Source organism: Naegleria lovaniensis (assembly GCF_003324165.1).
Source record: "Naegleria lovaniensis strain ATCC 30569 chromosome Unknown tig030, whole genome shotgun sequence".
Taxonomy (NCBI): Eukaryota; Heterolobosea; class Eutetramitea; order Acrasida; family Naegleriidae; genus Naegleria; species Naegleria lovaniensis.
The window spans coordinates 156244-174378 of NW_025407852.1; the positions used below are offsets into that span (position 1 = coordinate 156244).

Here is an 18135-nt window from a genome sequence, read left to right on the forward strand (position 1 = left end):
TATGGAAAATGTGCAACAAGCATACAGAGAACAGAATTTGTAAGTGGGAATTTGTGCTTGACAATTTATTAATTCAAAACGTGAAACAATCATTTGTTAAAATTGTCACTTTCAGGAAAATGAATGAATATTTGGAAAAAAATCGGAGATTGGAGTATGATTTACAACAAGCCAATGTAACTGCTAACAATCAAATTTCCAAATTAGAGACAACCATTAACGAATTGAACAATCAAAAGAAACAGCTCGTTCATAACATTAATGAACAAAATCAAAGAGTTCAACAAATATATTCCGACTTGACAAGGGAGCAACAGTTAAACAAACAATATTTTAATGAGATTGAACGATTGAAATCTTCACAAAAACAATTAGAAACTCAGTATAGCGGATACAATGGTTTACTTGAGGAAAGAGAGAATGAATTAGCAAATTTGGAAACTGCTTTGGAACAATTACAAATGGCTTCTGAAAAGGAAAGCTCTAAATTGAAACAAACCATTCAAAAGAAGGATGAAGAAATTGCAAAACTAAAAAATTTAAACACAACTCTTAAACAAGAGGCAGATCAAGTCGAGGAGCTGAAGAAAGAAATTGAAGAATTGAAAACAAAGCTTAGTGAACAGGAGGAAACGACCACAAACATGGAAGAGTTAAATAACTCGCAAAGTAAGTTGGATTTTGCATATGTGTTTTACCCTTACCATAATTTCAACAGGCGAAATTGTGACACGAATGCTCGAAGATTGCATGAGCAGGTTAAATGATGAAAATCTTGTGGATAGACGTGTCGTGTCACGCATGCTTCTCACTTTGGTCTCCAATATTGGTGACATGGCACAGCAACAGGCGGTATTCAAATTCCTTCTCAAAACTCTCAATATAACCTCATTCGAAGAAGAACAGCTGCTGCAGAACGCCCTTGTCTATTTACAACAAGAACGATTCAAGCAATTACTGACTAGAAAGAAGACCTTTTCAGAATTGTTCGTCACCTATTTATTGGAGGAAGCAAATAAACCTCCAAACAAACCTTAATTTTTCATGCAAACGAGATGATTTCAAAAATAGACAAATTTTAAATTAAGCATTGAATACGTTTAATTAGATTGGATTATTGGTCTTCCATCTCATCGTCATCTTCATTATCTTCCTCACCATCTTGTTCAGGCTCTTCCATAAATCTCTCAAATTCCTTCTTCTTTTTGTCGTAGTGACAAACAACACTTGCTTTAAATTCAGCCAATTCATGACCAAAATGTTTCAAAAGTTTTGCTTGTTGAACTGTTATTGGCTCTCCAAAAGTACACAAATCAAAATCTCTCGTAATGCAAATCACCTTATTCTTCACTTCGATAGGCAATCCCAATTGTTGAAATCGTTCTTCCAAACTAAATGGCATCCACTCCACTGGACCAGCCTCCAACGAAATTGTTTTAGTGGCCACAAATCCAGCCTGTGCAAAATCGCTTCTCACAAAATTAGAAAAGTATTCTTTCACTTGTTCTGGAGCACGATTGGTAATGAGCAATGCTCTTGTTGCTGTGAGGAATTTAGAGGCATGATGAAGATTTGGTTCAGTTTCGTTTTCTTCACTCGTTCCTAATGCAACTCTCATGACTTTATTCTTGGTCATGAAAAGTCTATGAGTGCAGTTGTTGTTGTTGTTATTGTTGGGAGAAAGAACATTTGATGAAAATATTCAAACAAGTTGTTGAAGAAAATTTCATTCCGAGAGGTCATATTCATGATTATAGAATTTGGAGATGATGAAACAATTCGGAGAAGAAAATTCATGGTATTGAAATTTTCATGATGAACAATTCAATATTATTGGTTGTTGGATGATAAACTCTCTCAATTTCATCACGATGAAGAACTATTACTTACTTGGAGTCCATAAAATCTCTTCTAATTTCTTTCACATGATTCGTTCTACAATTTGAAAAATCCAATACATAGACATGATCGTGGTCTTCAATCGCATGTCGGATTTCTTCAATGAGTTTGGTTTTTTGTTCCTTGGTACTTCTCTTCTTTGTTTTCGTGAGTGAAATAATTTTATCTCGTTTTGCTTTGGGCATTTTTTTTGAACTTTTGCTTCAAATTTTTCCTTGATATTTAAATTCTGTGAAAAACATGAGTCAACAACAATTCAGAAAAGTTGAAATAAAGATTAAATATATTATTTAATGGAATTGTCAATTAAACTAATTGATAGGAATGATTCAGAGCATTTTCAGTATCACTATCATATTCCTCTCGTGGTGCATCGAGAAGATCAGGATCAATGGGATAGAAATGTACAGTACCATCGGCAAGAGCAACCACAACTTCACGATAATACTCTTCAGTAGGGTGAGCCAATGTAATGGCCTTAATTTCACTCGTACATGTTTCAAAGGTGTGTAATTCGGCAAGATCATACAATCTTCGAATCGTGACTTGTTTTTTGATGCCTCCACAAATGGCATATTTGGCATCTGGAGTAATTTCTATGGATTTCAATCGATCATTGACATCTAAACTCTTAATGTGCTTTCCGTTAATGGTGAAGAGGTGAAGACTGCAATCGGTTTCAGAGTGCATTAACAAGTGGCCGTCTGAAGATATTTTCACAATATGAAGAGTGTTACGGAGAGGATGTTCAATCGTTCGAATATAGGTTCCTTCTGAGAGAGTATGAATCAAAACACATCCATCCGAATCACCACTGGCGACAATGTCCAAATCAGCACTGACATCGACACAAAGTACAGATGCTTCGTGTCCATACAGAATACAGAGAGGTTGATCGGTGAGTGGATCCTTATTGGTGACCATGATTGGATGGGTAATTTGTTGGCAATGGAAGAGAATTGCAAGTCATCCACTACGCTTGCAGCAGTTCCCAAATTCACATTCGCCATCAAATCTTTCACTTGATTTCGAAGCGCGTTACGTTTCAATTTCATGTAATTAATGCCATAAACATTGACAGTGGCATCTGCTGATCCACTGACAAGGAATTTACCATCAGAGGTCATGGCAAGACATGTCACAATATCAGTGTGGTGGAAAATACTTTGTTTTACAATGAGCTTATCAAACATGGCAGAGCATTTGATACTCTTATCGAAATGTCCACAACTGAAAATCCATTTTCCATCCTTACTGCACACAAAGTTGGAGAAGTTTGCATTTTCATCTTTGGCGAAGGGAGATCCAACTGTGGCAATTAAGGTTGGTTTTGGTTTGAGCTTGGAGAGTTGGAAGAGTTGTCGATTACAGTCCACAACCACCACCTTATCTTCGGACTTGATGTGTTGTACAAACAATAGATCGTTACTACTTCCTCCTGTTGTCACACTTGCAATACTCGATGAGAAGATTGGAACAAAGGCGTTGGGCTTCCATTCTGGTTTGGGAATGGTTGGCTTAGCCAAGCGTTGTGGATGAGGTTTCTTGAAGAGTTGAGATGGAGTTTGACCAAAGTTGCTAATTTGTGTTTCAATGGCCTTTCGTTGCAAAGGATCATCGACAGCATCCAAATCCACAGAACCTTCATAGGTGAGATAGTAAAATAGATTGTGAGCTTTTTCTGCTTCCACACCCGTTTGTTTGTATCCGAAAATAAGGTCAATCCATTCATGTAAATGATTTGAGACATATTCACTTTCAAGAGCTTCTCTGTTGATTCGAATAAATTCTTCTGGAGTCTTAGCCCATGGTGGTAAAATAGCATCATTGACAACTTCCTTATTTTGTTTCACACCAAGATTTAGACCATTGTTATTTCTCAAAAATTCAGGCATGTAGAAGAATTCTGGAATGAGTTCTTTCACGTCAGAGTTGGAAGTCATACAATTTTCCCAAGACACAGGTAGGGAGTGGAACAATCGGTCTGGCAAATCGAATTGGCCTCCTTGTAGTTTGATATTGTAACTTGTGAATGGTTCCAATCTCAACAAAAAGAATAAGACCACACCGACACTACTGTAGTGAGATCCATAGTGAAATTTAGGAATGGATTGGTCCTGGAAGGCTTCATATCGCTCCAGAATATTCTTTAAACGTTTCTCATTGAGAGCACCGACAGGCTTTGAGAGGTCTCTGTATGTGGCAGGGTCATTGAGATCGATCGTATCTGAGGTGTAATCTTTGATCACCCAAGGGAATACTGGATATTGTGTTAAATCATTGTACGTTCGGTTTGCAAATGTATTCAGTCCCATCAAGTACTCAAAGTTGGAAATTTCTCTTCGTTGCCACTTTTGTGTTAATCTAGACTTTTTCAAAAGTGCACTTGGCGTGAGACTATAAGCATGGAATTTGAGATTTGGAGGTTTTTGACTCACAATGGTTTTGATTACTGCATCGACATGGCCTTATCAAAATTGAAGAAGAATGCGGTTCGATTCAAGAAGAATATTTCAATACTGGTATATCTCAGCAAATATCTTCTCTTGTAAAGTTCATAAATCTCTTCGATAGGCCATTTCTGATCAAATGCCTCTTTGAGCGTTTCAATAGCAACATTTTCCTTCTCTTTCGTGTCAACGTCAGGGTTCACAATAAAGTAAATGTGTTTGTTGGTAATTTCAAAGGTTCCCTTAATGGTGTCCAATGAAACAACAAGTTCACATGGAACAATCAAGACGGTTTCTTCTTCTTCTCTCTCCAAATGAAGTCCTTCTTTTGGAGCCTTATTAACAGTCTCCCAGTCGGATTCTTCATTTTCATTGGGTATGGTTGCTTCACCATCTTCCTCAGAGACGACATCTTCATCGTCGCTCACTCCTAACGAATGCTCGTCTTCGTGGCCTGGTGTTGCTGTAGCTTGATCTTCACCTTGAGTTTTTTGTGGCTCACTTCTCGATGTATGCACAAAGGATGACACGAGTTCACTTCTACAACTCCAATCGTCATCCTCTTGAACTGCTTCAGTTTTCTGTGAAATGGTTCGTTCGGTTTTGGAGGCAGTCTTCATAACCACCCTCATTCTCATTCTCTTGGAGTTTTCAGTAGGATCCAAGAACATTAACAAATCTTCTTTATCTCATCCTTAATCCAAACACCGGTACCTGAGAAGAATTCAGATTCGTGTTTTCTCCATTCTGTAAGTGTAATTTTGGATTTTCTTCTGAGAGCATCTCTCCAATTGTTCATTCTCTGTAATTCAGTGAAACAAACGTGGGTCTTGGCATTGGATGCTTCTTGAGATGCCTTCTTTAGTTTGGGTATGTCATTGGAGGCATTTCGTTCAATAAATTTAAGAATATCATTCACTTTTTGTTCTCTCTTTTTAAGAATTTTCTCTTTTTGATTTTGCTCTTCACTTTTAACTTCCGTATAGACAGCACTGAATGGAGGAGATTGACGTACACCCAGCCATCCTTCTTCAGACTCAAGACTCAATATAAATTCTTCTTGCGCAGCATCTTGTTCTATACATGCCAATTCCGATTGTAAGTATTCTTTAGCAACTGGATTGGTAAGAATAGCTGCAAGAGATTTTTGATTCTTTCTGAGAATAGCAGTAATAATAGGTATTAAACTGTACTGTTTTTGCTCAATCTTCACAAACAGCTTGGCTAATGCATAAAAGACACGTGCTTGACTAATCTCATTTTCATCATTTTCTGTTTTGAATGTTGGCTTGGGTACACGAGTATGCTTAATGTCATTACTGAGAAGAGCCAACATTCTGATACTGTGCTTTGCTTCTTGTATTTCCTTTTCATCTAATTCACACAAAGGAATAGTTGCAATCTAAACAATACGAAAAACAAGGATGGAGTTGGAATGTTGCTCTTGGTTGTAGTCAAATCAGCAGCAATGTTCATGATGGTTTGAATAATGAAAGGATTGTTGTTCTTTTTAAATCCGTCATAATGCAGCAAGTCCATTGCTTTTGGATCTTTGATTGACATTTTGATAATGTAATCAAAACCTTGCATGATATACTTGACAATATAGAGCTTTTCGTTGTGAGTGTTCTCTAACTTGATAATGGTGCCTTCAATTTGGGGAGATTCGAACTTTGTATCATCCGATGTTAAAATAAAGTTCTCTACAAGTAGAGTGATTCGGAAAAGATTTCTCCAAAAATCTTGTTCCTTGTTGAATTGGGTATTGTTGATCTGATTCACAACAAAAGGAAGGAATCTCTTAAAGAAAATTAAAAACGCTGAGGCTCTATGAATTTCCTTTCTATCACAAATGATGTCAATTTGATAAAGTGTGTCTTTGACTTGCTTGTAACCATTTGGCGCCTGGAGAAATTCGGAAAGCACAACAGAGACGACGTCTACAGCCGATTCGAAAAGATTAAAAGCTTTTTCAACAGATTCGTCAGCATCAGGAATGGCCAATGAAAGAATCCAATTTTGCCATCCAAATTGTTGTCCAAATACTGTTCTGTTATGAGGATTAGATTTGAGAATTACACTCATATCTTGGATGGCTTTTTCCTTGGTCTCAATAGATTTCGTGGTAACCAAGTTGAAAAAGGCAGTCAACAGGTCTGGCAATAGTATTTTGGCTCCTCCTTTTGAAAGATCTGTTGAGATTGTGCTGTTAATACTAAAGCTAATCTTGCAAAGAATAATTTCAAGAAGAGCAATGTAAGTTTCCTCGTCAAAGTAGTTTTCGCTCAATAAGAATTGTTCAATGAGTAAATAATATCCCAAATTCTTAAACTTTTGTCTTCTTTCAGAGTTAGATCTTTCCAAAATCTTTCCTATCAGCTTGAGTGAAAATATTCTAATTTTCTTCTTGCTATTGGTCAGCATGTTGAGAAGAGGAGACATGATTTTTTCTTCTGACAGAGCTTCAATAATATTGGGTACTTCTTCATCGATGAGTACCAAGATCCACTTTAAAATTTCAACAACCTGCTTTTCGTCTGTCGAGTCAACAATGTAAGACATGATTGATTCCGCTTCACTCTTGCTAATACCAGAACGTATCATGGCTTTGATTATTTCAGTCAATTGTAATCTAAGAGCATAAACTTCTTCCTCTTTTGGTCGTACTGTTGGCTGATAAATTCTTTCAGGTTCTTTATCTGGTTTGTACCAAAAGAAATATCGCATCACATCGAGCAAATACTGAACGCCAACAGTTTCGTGGAAATATTCTGGATTTTTAGAAACTTCATCATGCAGGAAGTGCAACATATTGCTGTGAATATCAAAATCTACAGTGATCCATAATTCAAAGTTCAAAAATATTTCTTTAAATATTTCTCTAATGATTGGGTCTTTAGGATCGCTAGAGCATTCGATCAATCCTTGCAATGCTTTTAGAGTATCATGATTAATATGTTCTGGGGGTATTTGGCCAAGAATGTGACCAAGAGTGCACAAACTATTCTTTTGAATCATGTCCTCTTGATTTTTCTTGTTATTTCGAAGCATTTCAGTGATGAGAGAAATCGTTCTAGCACACATTGAGTAATCAACTGTCCAATCTTTTTTCAATAGACTGAACAATGGGAATAATACCTCCACACCACCAATGCAATTCAAGGTATCCTTGACAGGATGTGTGACAAAGATAGAGGTACCCTGCAGGAGTCTGGCATCTGTGGAGAAATTTTTCTTTGTTCCTGAGTTGTCAGGACATTTGAAATCTTTTGTACTTGATCGAGGATTGTAGAGAGTGACCAATTTTTGGGAAAACGACTCTGCATTTGGCCAATCAAAATATCTAGGTTGCGAGTCACCCTTTTTGAAAGTATATTGAAAGTCAGGGCCACAACTGTGTAGTTTCTGCACCTCATTCAAACTGAAAACTTTGTCGAAAATAGCAATCGGTCCTACTTGTCCACAGAATGCTTGTACTTTGGTTTGCTTGTTGTCTGCTGGAATGTTTGTACAAAAGTGTGCAAAATTGACTTGTCCACCCAAAGATGGATATTTGAGCTCAAATGTTTGTTTTTGCTCTCCATCAACAAATAAAATAATGTCACTTCTCAGCATAAATCTCTTATTCTGAGTGAGTGAAATGAAATACCATCTGTTGGTATGGAAGAAATAATCAAATGTGACATTTTGTTGCTTTTTTCCTCCAGAAACGACCTGTACACACATGTGATTTCCTTTGAATAACAGCTCGAGTCCATTCATTTTCTTATCGAAATAGCTGAAAAATCTATAACATTGAGATTTTGTTGTTCTCTCAATTCTGAGCCAACAACTGAATGTGTACCCATTTGAAGGGAATAAAATATTGTCAGAAACAATACCACAATCAATTCCATCGAAACTGAAAAACGACGACGGAGAATCATATCTTGACATTTTTCTAATGACTTCCAAAATCAGTGGAGACAAGTCCTTGTCTAGTGAAAGACCTTCATCGTCATCATCATCAAGCTTTCTTTCATTTTCGGGAGTTTTTGTTCTCATCAATCGAATCAGAGTTTTCAACTCTCTTGCAGAAACGCTAAAGCTTCCGACAATACCAATCAAGTAAATGAGTTTCTGAATTACGTTCAAACTAAATTTTTGGTGTTTGGCTAAAAGATTATTAATTGTTTGAACTAATCCAACAGAAGCAGCCATACTATTATCAATGCTGCATTCTTCGAGAAGAACAATAAATATATCCAGAATTTCGATTTGAATATCTTCTGAGAGGAAGGGCAATAATGTGAAAATGACCGTTATAGTTTTGGGAGATTGGAATATGAAGTTGGTTTGAGGATCGAAACGTCCACGAGATCCCACCAGCTAGTGTTGATGATACGCATAATGTCAAGATGTTGTTATCAGTGTGTCATATTTACGTCATTATTAACAATCACGACAGTAGATATTTTCGGATATTGATGAATTTTTGTTAGGTATTGGACCCAACCACACAGTTGATTATTTAATCATCATTTGTAGATGAATCAAACAAACTACATACAGTATCTAGTAAACAATCCATTAATAATTTCATTGATTTGGAATCGCTACCGAATTGTTTTACAAGCTCAGCGATCGTATTTTCATCTTTCTCGGTCATCATCGAAGCCAGAGTTGAATACATGAGCAATCTCCTCAAAATATCATGTTGTTCGGCAGTTAAATAAATAAGAGCAGATTGATATGAATTTCGTTGGGAGGATAAAGCTTGTTCTTGTTGAGAGGATGTATTGTTTTGCGGAACCGGAAGAGGTTTCGTAGTAGAAATGTTGGGCTGTGGTTGTACACGAGAAGTTGCCGACGAAGTATTGTTGTTGGAATTGGTCGGTTGTTGTTGTTGTTTGGACGAGCCCGTGAAAAACGAGAACATTTTTTGAGGATGAGAACTTTAACGTTGGATCAATTCGTTGTAGTATTCAGAACATTCCATCTATTAATGAAGAAGACACCCATAATTCTAGAGTGGCATGAGGTTTGAGGGGCCTGTAGGATTTGTATAATATTTTCAATGACGTTTGTTTTTGAATTGTTATTGGTATGATAATTATTATTTGGTTGGATTTTGTTTTACTTTAACAGCAATGGCTGTAATTTGGAAAATCACAAAACTCTGGCAAAAGAGGCTTGACGAAAATTCAAAATTAGAGTCTCTTACTTTGGTTCTTATTTAACCATGGTTGAAGGAAAACACCGAATAATCCTGCCAAACTGATACCTATGGCATCTGACACGGAAACAACACTCATTGAAAATTCTCGTTGTCTTATTGGAACATCCGTTGAAATGCAATAATAAGTATTGACATAGGTGGCACCACCCAAAAATCCTTCAAAGAGAATTAAGCAAATGTGAAGAAAATGGCAGGTACAAATCTAGTTGGCGTATTGCAAAGTGTAAAAAATGCTGAAAATGTGTGTGATAAAAGACATACCTAAAATATGCATCTAATAAGAGGAACACAAAGAGTGAGCATTGAAGGACAGCAGGAACCCACAAACGCTTGATTGGGAAAATGTCTGTTTTTGAGAAGAATGATTGTTAAAGAACAGTTTCGATCGAATATGCTTATCAATAATAAAAATACGTACTCACAGATGATCTTGAAATAAACACTCCAACTATAATTCGTTGTACATGATGAATTAATTGTGTTAAATATTGAGGTTGTTGCGAAATGAAACAATTTCTTTCACACTTACTTTGGTATAAAAATTGATAATACATGTAGTCGTCTTTTGCTGGAATTAGTTCTTTTCGGAAGGTAATCGTTGGAGCAACTCCTTGATTAATGAGATACTCAGCAAAATAAACGGTTGTCAGTGGAAGCATGTACTTAGAGCAAGTGGCTAAACATGATGTTATACGAAAGATATTTCAGTCAATAATCATTTTGTCAATATTCATAAATTACGTACCAAAACTAGTTTCAATTTCTCATTCATGGTGAGCGGTTCGAATGATGTTTTTTTGTCTTTTTGGACTCCTTTTCCTCTTGCACAGAAGCCATTGGCATAGTGAGCTCCACTCATAATGACAAATGTCGCTAACAGCATCAACAGTGGTAAAGGAGTAATGATTGATAGTGAAATACTTGGTGACAATTGAAACCATCCTTTAAGGGCCAAATACGACAAGGCTCCAAATATACCCGCGCCTCCAGTCCCTGTTCATTGAATTAGGTTCAAAATATTTTAACACAATGAAATGGTTGAATTGAAATGATTATGGAAAGAGTTACGCGGACTATGGTAAGAGAAAAATCAACCTACCTGACGACCATGCAGAAACGGTATTTTTGTGATAGTAACTAATAATACCATATTTCAATAATGATCCATTGCCAACTCGATGTTTTTAACTTACCTTGACATGGCTAAAAAAGTAATCTCTCCTCCTCCTGAGCTAAGAGAAGCCATCACAACACCAACTAATTTAAGACCAATGTTATCAAACCAAGCAACCATTTGGAAGCTTGCAAGAGCTAGTATCACTGCAAGGCCAACTCTAATATTATAAGGAATGGCATGCATGAAAAATGGAGCTATAGCTTTTAAAACTAGTGTCGGGAGAATATCTGCAAGTAAAACTATTGAACTTTGTCCATGAATCAAGTCCTCTGTTGTGTGAAAAAGTCGACATTCCAATGTCACATTTTTCAAGTGTAACGTTTCAATTGAAATTGCATGATTGCCATTCCCATCGAATTTTTCACATACAATTTTCCATAATTCATTTCACAAAAATTATCATGATGAAACAATAAATTCCATACCTGCAGCTGAAAGCATAATGACATAGCTATAATTATTTAATAATCCACAAATGAAAAATGCAACTAAATCTCTTGTCTTTGCTGGTTCTCTCTTTTTCTTTTCTTTTTTCGGTTTCTCCTCTTCATTTCCACCTTCTTCCACATGATCATAGGAAGAGAGGTGTCGTGAAAGTGATGATCCTTCCTCTCCGACCAATCTCAACGTTGGAGGACTGTTTTGATGACTTCCATAGCCTTGAATGGCTTGTTGTAATGATGTTTCCTCATGGGCTGGGATTTCCTCTCTTTCTTGTTTTTGATATTCGTATTGAATATTGCTATTATATTCATTCATTTCTTTGTTTTGACCAGAAGTAGCTCCGAGAAGAGGAGAGGAATCTTGATGCTGAGACGTCGATGGCGAACGTTGCGTTCCAAGCATGAATATTTTTTGATTCAAAAAATCAAAATCTCACAACAACCAACAAAACCGATTGGTCCAATTGCTAAACAGGTCTTATGCATGTACAAATCCTGGAGGATTGGGCTCACTATTAAGCCTCTACTAAGAAAAGAGGTTTGGTTTCACCACTTCATTAGCTCGTCAACAACACCACTCATTGCCAGTGTTCCGAACACTTATCATCCAGATGACGTAAGCCACTTTGAAAAATTGGAGGACAGCGAAAAAAATGATTGCACCTCAAAAAACCATCCACCATGTGGTGCTGCTTCGGAAAAAGCCATTCTTGCTCCATTGGAATGTCTTGTTGTTTGTCTTTTTGTATCCATTGGTATCCTTTGCAATTAATGCCTATTTTTTGCCTTCCTTGTTGCATCAACAGCACAATGACTCGAATTCGCATCATCATCACCATCACCACCATCATCATGAATCATATTCCGATAATTTATTCTTTTATCATTTAGTTGGATTGGGTCCTCTTGCGTTATTGCAAATTATTTCGTTTTTATCTGCGTATTGGAATGTGAATATTAAAGCTTTTTTCCAATATCGTGCCGTCACAAGCAAGGAAATAGGAGAAGGAATTGTAGTGAAAGTAGTACCAAACAAACACAAGGGTTTTGTTGAATTGTGCCCTCTCAAGTTAATTAGAGATGAGAATGACAAACAAGTGTATTGTTTTGAGTATCAGAAACGGATGTTTATTTGGGATGAGACAACTTCTTCCTTCGTACGAAATCACTTTCCATATCAAAGCTTGGAAAAACAATCGCAAACTCTCAAAGAATGGATTAATAAGATTGAGAAGCATGGGATTGCAGAAAAGGAGTCATATTCAAAGCAAAGAATTTATGGAAAAAATCAATTTGAAATCCCAATTCCCAAGTTTTTGGAGTTATTCGTAGAGCATGCCTTGGCACCATTCTTTGTCTTTCAAGTATTTTGCGTCTTATTGTGGTGTCTTGATGAGTATTGGTATTATTCGCTCTTCACTTTGGTAATGCTTTTTATGTTTGAAAGCACAGTAGTTAGTTCCAGACTGAGAAACTTGAACCAAATCCGTCAGATGGCAACAAAACCTCAATTTTTACAAGTTTTTAGAGATGGAAAATGGGTACAAAAATCTAGTGTGGATTTGTTACCGAATGATGTGATATCTGTGACAAGCCACGCTGAAGAAGATCAAGTAACACCATGTGATATTTTACTTATCAGTGGCAAATGCGTGACTAATGAAGCACTTCTCACAGGAGAATCTACTCCGCAAATGAAAGAATGTATACCCATAGACGAGCTTAAAGAAAGAAAAAAACTGGATATCAAGAATATTGACAAGGGACATGTTATCTTTGGAGGTACAGTGGTGTTGCAGCATACACCTGGCTCTACGAGTGGTAAAGTTCCACCAGACAACGGTGCTATTGGAATTGTATTGCGAACAGGTTTTGAGACGTCACAGGGCAAGTTAATTAGAACAATTCTCTACGCCACAGAACGAGTAAGCGCGAACAATGTTGAGGCCTTACTGTTCATTTTGTTCCTGCTTATTTTTGCGATAATTGCTAGCGCTTATGTTCTCTACGAAGGTTTGAAGAATCCAGAAAAAAGTAGATACAAATTAGCTCTAAATTGCATTCTCATCATTACATCTGTAGTTCCACCTGAACTACCTATGGAATTATCATTGGCTGTCAACAACTCACTCCTTTCATTGTCAATGCTAGGCATTTTCTGTACGGAGCCCTTCAGAATTCCATATGCAGGAAAGGTAAATGTTTGCTGTTTTGACAAGACTGGTACACTAGTCAGTGACAAGATGACATTGAAAGGTATAAGTCTTTCAGAACAAGACTCTGATGAGCTCTCCCAAAAACCAAGCGAAAATAGTAGAGTAGTTTTAGCAGGTTGTCAATCTTTGATTGATCTTAATGGAAAAGTCCTTGGAGATCCCATGGAGGTTTCAGGCTTGACAGGTGTCGACTTCGAATTGTCTAAAGATTTAATTGTGGGAAAGAATTGCAAGTCTGTGAAAAATTTGAAAATTCACAAAAGATTCCAATTCAATTCTGTTCTAAAGAGAATGTCTACCATCGTATTTATCAACGACAGAAATGAGGGTAAATTTGCTCGTGTTCTCGTCAAGGGAGCTCCTGAATTGCTAAAACCATTTTTTGTGAAGAGCGATGTGAACGGAGCTTTGGATTCATATGATTCTAGATTCCAACACTTGACTCAAATTGGAATGAGAGTTATTGCGTTAGGTTATAAGGATTTGGATACACGGATCCAAACATTTTGGATAAGCTCACGCGTGATGAAGTTGAAAAAGATCTCGTTTTTGCAGGATTTGCTGCTTTCCAAAGCGACATCAAACCAAACACAAAGGAAACAATTCTTAATCTCAAAAACAGTTCTCATAGAGTAATAATGATTACCGGTGACAATCCACTGACAGCATCTCATGTTGCCAAGGAGTTAGAAATGATAAGCAAGCCTCTCCTTACTTTGAAACAAGATGGTCACAGATATTTCTGGTCTGGTTCTCAGAGCTCTGGATGTGAAGGAAACGTTGAAGAAGATTTCGAACAAGGAGAGCTTGGTCAACTTGCCAAGAAGTACGACTTTTGTGTGAGTGGTGAACAAATGGCCAACCTGACCTCACAAGAGAATGGAAAATCAATTCTGGACGCACTTTCTTCAAATGTGGCTATCTTTGCTCGTGTTAGTCCAGAGCAAAAAGAATCCATTTTAACCTCACTCAAATCTCAAAACTATCAAACTCTCATGTGTGGAGATGGTACAAATGATGTTGGAGCTTTAAAGCAAGCTCATGTCGGTGTGGCCTTATTGGAAAACAAACCAAAGAAAGAAAATGAACAGCAACAATCTCAACAACACCCCAATGCTCCTCTTCACAAAAAGAGTGACATTATTAAGGAACTTGCCAAAGTCAATCCTACTGCCAATCCACAAGCTCAACAAAAGAAATCGTTTATGGAACTTTTGAAAGAGATGAAAGAAAAACAAGAGCAACTTGCCCAACAAGAGGAGGCTAATCTTGTCAAACTTGGTGATGCCTCTATTGCAAGTCCATTCACCTCACGAAAATCCACTATTGAGTCATGTGGTCACATTATTATGCAAGGACGTTGTACACTTGTAACAACCATGCAAATGTACAAGATATTGGCCCTAAATTGTCTCATTTCAGCATATTCCCTGAGCGCACTTTATTTGGATGGAGTTAAATTTGGAGATTCACAAATGATGATTACAGGATTTGGTGTAGCCTTGTGCTTCCTCTTCATTTCGAGATCCAAACCACTCGACACTCTTTCCAAGGAGAGACCTCATATTACTATCTTCTCACCTTACATGTTGGCAACAGTTATGGGACAATTTGTTATCCATTTGACAACGCTTGCATTGAGCGTACAAGCTGCAAAATTAGCTGCTCCTCATGTGTTATTTGAGCCAAAGGAAGCAGACTTTAAGCCCAATCTATTGAACACTATCGTATTTATTGTGACATCTCTTCAAACTATTGTCACATTCGCAACCAACTACAAGGGAAGACCTTTCATGCAAGGCCTAACTGAAAATAAGCCACTATTCATCATTTTGTCAGGTATTGGGCTTTGTGTTTGCTTTGCGCCAGCGGCTTAGCACCAGAACTCAATGCAGCAATGGAACTTGTTGACATCCCAGAAGGTATTTCTATTTTCCATACATTTTCTTTCAGAACTTTCCTTCTCGCTTTATTATTTGCTAATATTGCAGCTGTGTTAATTGTAGAAAAGATGTGTTCAATTTTCTTCCCTGCTGATGATTCTATTGAGGGTCTTTAATAAACTTTGATATATTCCCTCCAAAAAGCAGTTCCAATACTTGCTCGAATAAAAAAAATGAAAAAAACCTCATCTTCGAAAAAGGCGTCGTCGACGAGTGGCTCATCATCACTACAACAAACTAAACTCACGTTCAAGAAAAAGGGTACTTCTAATGCTAACAATGAAAAAACAACTACAAGTAACTCGGAGCAGCAGAAAAACACAATTACAATTTCCGATGATGTTGATGATATTATTGTAGACAGCTCTGATGATGATATTTTCAGTTTCGGATTGGACGAGTATTCCATCAAAAATAGAGCAAATGGTAGTAGCAGTGGCAACAATGCAGGTAATACATTATCGCAATCTTCATCTTCCTCCTCGACATCACAACCATCGTTCAAACCTCCACTCAAATTTTCACAAGTCTCATCCACTGCAAGTAAAAAGAGTGAAGAGGATGTTGAAAGTGTGGATTGGAGCAATGACGAATCTATAACAACAGCTATGCATTTGGCGTTGAAAACAAAATTCAAACTCGAAGAATTTCGTCCGAATCAATTTGAAATAATATTCAACCTTTTGAAAAATCGACAAGACACGCTGGCTGTTTTGCCAACAGGTGCTGGCAAGTCTCTTACCTATCAACTACCAGCTGTGATTTTACCTGGAGTCACATTAGTTGTGAGTCCATTGATCGCTCTGATGCATAACCAGGTTCAAGCTTTGGAAAACTTGAATATTAAGGCCAATTTTTGGAATTCAAGCCAAAAGAAGAGTGAAATTACCAAGATTCAACACGACATGGAAGGTGGAAATCCCAAATATAAGATTATTTACGTCACACCAGAACTATTGACTGCCAACCAGAACTTTCAAGCCCTCATGAGATTACTTGCATCCAGAGATCAATTATCACTCATTGCCATTGACGAATGTCATACCATCAATTCGTGGAGCGACTTTAGAAAATCGTTCCGTCAATTAGGCTCTCTGAAAAGCTCCTTCCCTCAAGTACCAACAATTGCTTTAACTGCTACTGCAACCGATAAGGTCAGAACAGACATTGTACAATGTCTTCAGCTACGAAATCCCAAATGTTTCATCACCAGTTTTAATAGACCAAACATTTCGTACGAAATTAGATACAAGGATATCATTAAGGACCCATATGGTGATTTGTGCAACTTTCTCAAATCTCGAATTGGAGAATGTGGAATTATTTACTGTAGAACTAAAAATCAGGTTGAAGAATTGGTTTCTCAGCTCAGTAATGAGAAGGACGATGACGATCAAGCTCTTTTCACCGTGAAACCATATCATGCTGGAGTCAAACTTTCCGAAAGAAAAACAGTTCTAAACGACTGGTTGAAAGGCACTACCAAAATTATTGTGGCAACCATAGCTTTTGGTATGGGTATTGACAAGAAAGATGTGAGATTTGTTGTGCATTTTGCACTTCCAAAATCACTAGAAGGTTTTTATCAAGGTAAGTGAAGTGTAGTGAATTAAAGTGAAGTGTAGAGAACTAACAATTATCTTTGTACAACGACTGTATAGAGAGTGGACGTGCTGGAAGAGATGGTAAAAAGTCTGTCAGCTTGCTTTATCATTGCAGCCGTGAAAAGAGCTCAATATCATTCTTGATTTCAAGAGACACCAAATTAGGTGCAGATCGAATGCAAGAAGTTGAACAAGCATTTACTAAGGTTTGTGAATTTTGTGAGACTGGTTGCTGTAGAAGAAAGTTCATTTTGGAGTATTTTGGTGAGAGTTACGATCCTCTAAAACCTCGTGCCCTAACAACTGTTCAATCACCTGTAAAACAGCAAAAGACTTCAGGCAATACTGTTAAACAGCCTTTAAAGTTTACAAGCTCATCGAACGATTCCAGAACTCCATCAACACCTCCTCGAGGTGGCGCTGCATCATCCTCGTCAACAACGAGCGCAAATCAAGTCGAGGTACAACAAATCAAAGGTGTAGAATATTGCGACAAGTGTTGTGATTATTGTGCAAACCCAAAAAAGAAGTTGGAAGAAATTACAAATGCAACCTACACCTATTCTTCTTCTGGCTCGCGAAGCGGACTTGGAACACGAATGGCAGATGATTTTATCATGTCAGCCTCATCTGTATGTGACGATTTTATTGAGGAATATAATTCTGACGATTTGGATGAATTCGATGGCTCCGAAATGGAAGCAGCTCGACAAGACAGAGATCGCTACCGTCAACAAAAGGGAATTACCAACAATTCTCTCATTACCAAAAATTCATCATCCAAAACAAAACCAACCAGTGGAGGTGGAATATTCAAGTCGGCAGCTGATATTCAACAAGAAAAAAGAAAACGTATGGAGGATTCAATTGAGGATGTTCTTGATGCTCTCGAAAGAGAGGAAAGTCGAGAACGAAAATTTTCCAAGCCCTCCTCTGCACCAAGACACAGCACTTTATTGCCATCCAGAAGTGCTGGAGGTAGTTCTTTAACTTCTTCGTCTGCAATGAATTCAGGTTTTGTAAAAGCGAGTAGTTTAGTGACAAGCAGCAATTCAAGCAGTGGCTATCGCTCTGCAGAAATGGCCTCAAGACAAAAGACAAAATCAAAAGGAGGAAATTTAGAGAGATTTCTCAGCAAGAAGTGAAACCAATCGATTAGTTATTCGCGATTTTGAATTTTTCACA

General features: G+C 37.3%; 9 protein-coding genes across 9 annotated transcripts; 3 read left to right on the forward strand and 6 right to left on the reverse strand.

Moving 5' to 3' along the window:
* Nucleotide 1: 1 nt before the first annotated feature.
* Nucleotides 2-1038, forward strand: C9374_007623 (uncharacterized protein; the record flags this gene model as incomplete). The annotated part of the gene is made up of 3 exons (XM_044697609.1): nucleotides 2-39; nucleotides 116-669; nucleotides 719-1038. 3 exons carry the CDS (start codon nucleotides 2-4, stop codon nucleotides 1036-1038), a joined length of 912 nt encoding a protein of 303 aa, XP_044546247.1.
* A 76-nt stretch (nucleotides 1039-1114) lies between these two features.
* On the reverse strand, nucleotides 1115-2084 carry C9374_007624 (uncharacterized protein; the record flags this gene model as incomplete). The annotated part of the gene is made up of 2 exons (XM_044697610.1): nucleotides 1115-1643; nucleotides 1891-2084. 2 exons carry the CDS (start codon nucleotides 2082-2084, stop codon nucleotides 1115-1117), a joined length of 723 nt encoding a protein of 240 aa, XP_044546248.1.
* A 121-nt stretch (nucleotides 2085-2205) lies between these two features.
* C9374_007625 (uncharacterized protein) lies at nucleotides 2206-4214 on the reverse strand (the record flags this gene model as incomplete). Its single annotated transcript, XM_044697611.1, has 2 exons — nucleotides 2206-2808; nucleotides 2877-4214. The coding sequence occupies 2 exons, from the start codon at nucleotides 4212-4214 to the stop codon at nucleotides 2206-2208; spliced, it is 1941 nt and encodes a 646-aa protein (XP_044546249.1).
* Nucleotides 4215-4348: 134 nt separating this feature from the next.
* Nucleotides 4349-4987, reverse strand: C9374_007626 (uncharacterized protein; the record flags this gene model as incomplete). Its single annotated transcript, XM_044697612.1, has 1 exon — nucleotides 4349-4987. One exon carries the CDS (start codon nucleotides 4985-4987, stop codon nucleotides 4349-4351), a length of 639 nt encoding a protein of 212 aa, XP_044546250.1.
* Nucleotides 4988-5019: 32 nt separating this feature from the next.
* On the reverse strand, nucleotides 5020-5685 carry C9374_007627 (uncharacterized protein; the record flags this gene model as incomplete). The annotated part of the gene is made up of 1 exon (XM_044697613.1): nucleotides 5020-5685. One exon carries the CDS (start codon nucleotides 5683-5685, stop codon nucleotides 5020-5022), a length of 666 nt encoding a protein of 221 aa, XP_044546251.1.
* Nucleotides 5686-5723: 38 nt separating this feature from the next.
* Nucleotides 5724-9267, reverse strand: C9374_007628 (uncharacterized protein; the record flags this gene model as incomplete). Its single annotated transcript, XM_044697614.1, has 2 exons — nucleotides 5724-8717; nucleotides 8899-9267. The coding sequence occupies 2 exons, from the start codon at nucleotides 9265-9267 to the stop codon at nucleotides 5724-5726; spliced, it is 3363 nt and encodes a 1120-aa protein (XP_044546252.1).
* Nucleotides 9268-9735: 468 nt separating this feature from the next.
* Nucleotides 9736-11590, reverse strand: C9374_007629 (uncharacterized protein; the record flags this gene model as incomplete). The annotated part of the gene is made up of 8 exons (XM_044697615.1): nucleotides 9736-9769; nucleotides 9829-9913; nucleotides 9986-10015; nucleotides 10097-10229; nucleotides 10313-10560; nucleotides 10667-10704; nucleotides 10761-11013; nucleotides 11170-11590. The coding sequence occupies 8 exons, from the start codon at nucleotides 11588-11590 to the stop codon at nucleotides 9736-9738; spliced, it is 1242 nt and encodes a 413-aa protein (XP_044546253.1).
* A 250-nt stretch (nucleotides 11591-11840) lies between these two features.
* On the forward strand, nucleotides 11841-15280 carry C9374_007630 (uncharacterized protein; the record flags this gene model as incomplete). Its single annotated transcript, XM_044697617.1, has 2 exons — nucleotides 11841-13875; nucleotides 13935-15280. The coding sequence occupies 2 exons, from the start codon at nucleotides 11841-11843 to the stop codon at nucleotides 15278-15280; spliced, it is 3381 nt and encodes a 1126-aa protein (XP_044546254.1).
* Nucleotides 15281-15519: 239 nt separating this feature from the next.
* C9374_007631 (uncharacterized protein) lies at nucleotides 15520-18095 on the forward strand (the record flags this gene model as incomplete). The annotated part of the gene is made up of 2 exons (XM_044697618.1): nucleotides 15520-16936; nucleotides 17008-18095. 2 exons carry the CDS (start codon nucleotides 15520-15522, stop codon nucleotides 18093-18095), a joined length of 2505 nt encoding a protein of 834 aa, XP_044546255.1.
* Between the last annotated feature and the right edge of the window lie 40 nt (nucleotides 18096-18135).